Source organism: Syngnathus floridae, chromosome 1, assembly GCF_059516105.1.
Source record: "Syngnathus floridae isolate MCC-2025c chromosome 1, RoL_Sflo_1.0, whole genome shotgun sequence".
NCBI lineage: Eukaryota > Metazoa > Chordata > Actinopteri > Syngnathiformes > Syngnathidae > Syngnathus > Syngnathus floridae.
In genome coordinates, this window is record NC_142413.1 from 9,154,706 (window position 1) to 9,158,224 (window position 3,519).

Sequence of the window (3,519 nt, forward strand, 5' to 3'; positions counted from 1 at the left end):
ATCATTAAAAAAATATATCACATTTTAAAATCGTGTTAAGCTTTTTGTCATTGTTTTACAATTCCATCTATTAAAACATAATTACTGTGGACTGTTATGAAAAAATATCACATTTTATGTCAACATTTACCAAGGTGATGTGAATTGCTGAAATTATACTTTATTTTTCAAAGTGAAACAAAAATAAATCGATTTTACTCAAAACTGTCTAAATCGATCAATCAAAAACATCTTTTCTTGAAATATCATAGAGTCTTTATTTACACAGATGCGGATTAAATACATTAAAATTCTCGTGTTGAACTTCATATAGTATATTTATATATTTACTGTATATGTACACAGGCTGCAGTGGCTCATCATCATGATCCTCATCATCATCATCGTCTTGGTAATGGCCTTTTAATAATGGCCTGTCACTTATCCAAACTGGGGTAAAAAAAGCGATATGAGCTACTAAAATGTTTATTAAGAGAGTAAGTCCTCTTTAAAAGTCCCATAATAAATTAAATCGATGAAAAGAAGAAGAAAAACACTTCTTTTTTGTCAATATCCGTGCAAAAGTTTGGGAAATAAAAAAATGCCCCTTTCTAAATATTTTCTGTTTGTAAAAAGCAAGATGTCAGTCGTCAACTTCAATCTCCTCGTCGTCCTCCGAGAACTCGTCGGTGGTCTGTCCGCGTGACGAGGAGGGTGACTGGGGGAAGATCCGGTGCGAGGAGGGGGTCCCCCTGGCCGGGGATCCGCCTGGAGAGCTCCCTTCGCCGCCTTCCCCTCCCGCGCTTCCTCGACCTACCCCAGGAGACTCGTCATTATTGTCCATGGCCACGAGCTTGTGGAGGGTCTGCGGCGTGATCTTCTTCAGTGACTCCACGTCCGCCTTCATCTCCTCTAGGTCGCGTTTGAGTTTGGCGCGCCGATTTTGGAACCAGGTGATGACCTGCGCGTTGGACAGGCCCAGCTGGCCCGCGATCTGGTCCCGGTCGGCCGGAGACAAGTACTTCTGGTAGAGGAAACGCTTTTCCAGCTCGTAGATCTGATGGTTGGTGAAGGCCGTGCGGGACTTTCGCCGCTTCTTGGACGCCTGCCGCTGGCCGAACGCGTTCAGGTGTTCCCGACCTGCGAGCAAACGATGGTCTTAATAATAATAACAACAATAATGACAACAACAACAATAATAATAGTTATTCCAAACACCAGGCTGCTGCATTTGCGTTAAAATGAGTTTTTTCCGGAGCTAATAAGCTGGTGCCAGCAATTTAATTTAATATTTACGTAAGAAATGTATTATTTATTTCATGACTGAATATCAAAGATGATAACAAGATATCGGTGATTGTCCAGTTGAGTGCAATCTGAAAAGACACGCTAGTCTAATAACGTCAATATGGTAATTTTATTGTCATGCCTCCAAATGCATAAATACACAGAGAAATTAACACAAAATGATTCATGATTCTTAATGTTGTCTTTGTTCATCTGTTTTAGCTTCTTATTTTGACTAATGGCATATTTATTAGTGGCAAATTGCTGTCACACCACCAATGCGCAATTACGCACATATTATTCTCTAATTCAAAGCAAACATATTTGTTTTAATATCTATACAGACATATCATCTGTACTTAACATTTTTTGGTAAATTCCTATCTATCTATCTATCTATCTATCTATCTATCTATCTATCTATCTATCTATCTATCTATCTATCTATCTATCTATCTATCTATCTATCTATCTATCTATCTATCAAGACATGATACACATTCCCCAAGAAATTGGCTTCTCAAAGTATTTACAAGCAATCAACTTGTTTGGCGTACCTTCGGCCGCCTGTATGACGTTGACCTCGAGGCCCTTGAACGTCTTGCTGGCCAATTCCTCCAGGGCGCACAGCGGCGACGACGGCGTGCCGATGCCGTTCCGGGCGCTACTAGCAGAGGCCACCTTCTCCAGGACCCTCGGCCTAGTCGGACATACGCTGGACGCGACAGAAGAGGCGGCGGATTTCTTAACCGAGGGCTTACTGAGGATGTCCTCGATACTGAACGGCGTCAGTGGCTTGTTGGAGTTAGCCGGTGGCGGCAGCTGATCCAGGGGGGGCCGCCTTCTGTCCTCGCCGGCGGACTGCAACACGGAGCCCGCCTTCATGTCTTTACTAGAGGTCATCGCCCGGAGGAAGAGGAAAATAAAACCAAAAAGGAGTGGAGAAATAGTTTTCTATTTCATTCGTGAGGCAGCGTGGAGCGTCCACAAGTGGTTCCGGGGGAGTTGTGCTAAAAGTGTGTCCGCCTTTGCGCTCGCATATTCCGGCAGCGTTCATTCGCTCGCCTCCCCCCCCCGCCCCCGTCAAAAGTGCGCCTCTAGTCCGCGGAGCTCCATGCAAATGCTCGCCAAGTAGCGTCGGTCTTGCAGTTTGGAGGAAAAAAAAAAGGACAAGTAGACGGAGGAGAAAGGGGGTGAAAGTGTCCCAAAGCAGGAGGAAGCAGAAGGTGACTGCTAACGAGTTGTTGTTGATTGGCCGAGGCTCAATTAGAGCGAGGCGACACCACTTCGCTGACCCTCCACCTCCTCCACCTCCCCCACCGCCACAACCACCACAGTTGCGTCTTAAAGGGCCGCGCCCCAAAATACGCACTCCGAATCAGGGTTGAGAGGGGAGGAGTCTGATGTTGCTGCCGATGATGAGGAGGATGATTATATGCTTCCAAATATTTACTCTTACGCATTCTTGTACAGAAAGAAGTCCACTCACACAATAAATATATACCACAAAACACATGAGTTGCTAAGAAGACAAGTCGTGCGTAATTACGCACTGAAGTGGACCAATTTGACACGTTTGAGGTTTCTGCTGACAAAAAGGTACAATTAAGTAAGCCCAAAAATTTTGCATCATTAAAATACAATTAATTATGCAAAAATATTTATTAAAGAATAATAAATAACACGAAGTTACAAGGTTAAATAACGTAATTTCTCACTTTCACATTTTATTTATGAATGTAGTTTGACAATGTTTGATTAGTAATTGGCTATAGTTAAATAAGATGGGATGGTACACATGAAATGCTTGTTTTGATTTTTTTTTTTTACAGACACATGATTTCTTCTAAAACAGACCATAAAAGACATACTCTATAAACACACCACACACAAGTTATGTTTTGGTTACTTCGATTCAGGTAGACATTTTTTTAGCACTTTATTTGAATTACTATATTTTCAATATACTTTAAGGATACATGCTATTTGTATACAGTTTATTATTGATACGTTTTCAAATACATTTGAATTGCACGAAAACAACAAGGCCAATATAACAAGTGTTTTTTTTTATTTCATATTGTTATAGTTTTGTCTTATCCATATGTGATTTTTGCATATTTATAAATAACAATTAATAATGCTTGATCGATTAGAGTCTATTTTACTCATCAATATCGAGTGTTAACATTTATTAAAGACATACTGTATATTAAAGAAGTGACTTTTTAAAATGTATTTATCTGTCTTTCA

At 40.9% G+C, this 3,519-nt stretch overlaps 1 protein-coding gene across 1 annotated transcript; it reads right to left on the reverse strand.

Annotated features, from left to right (window-relative positions):
• Positions 1-232: 232 nt before the first annotated feature.
• Positions 233-2,607, reverse strand: lbx2 (ladybird homeobox 2). Its single transcript, XM_088396305.1, has 2 exons — positions 1,824-2,607; positions 233-1,119 (listed from the first exon to the last, which is right to left on the reverse strand). Exons 1-2 carry the CDS (start codon positions 2,167-2,169, stop codon positions 623-625), a joined length of 843 nt encoding a protein of 280 aa, XP_088252431.1. The 5' UTR covers positions 2,170-2,607; the 3' UTR covers positions 233-622.
• Between the last annotated feature and the right edge of the window lie 912 nt (positions 2,608-3,519).

Bases quoted from the DNA above. Each gene is read 5' to 3' on its own strand.
- lbx2 (XM_088396305.1), bottom strand. From the start codon at position 2,169: ATGACCTCTAGTAAAGACATGAAGGCGGGCTCCGTGTTGCAGTCCGCC. The intron at 1,120-1,823 runs GTACGCCAAACA...GTTTGCTCGCAG, and splicing joins CGTCATACAGGCGGCCGAAG to GTCGGGAACACCTGAACGCG.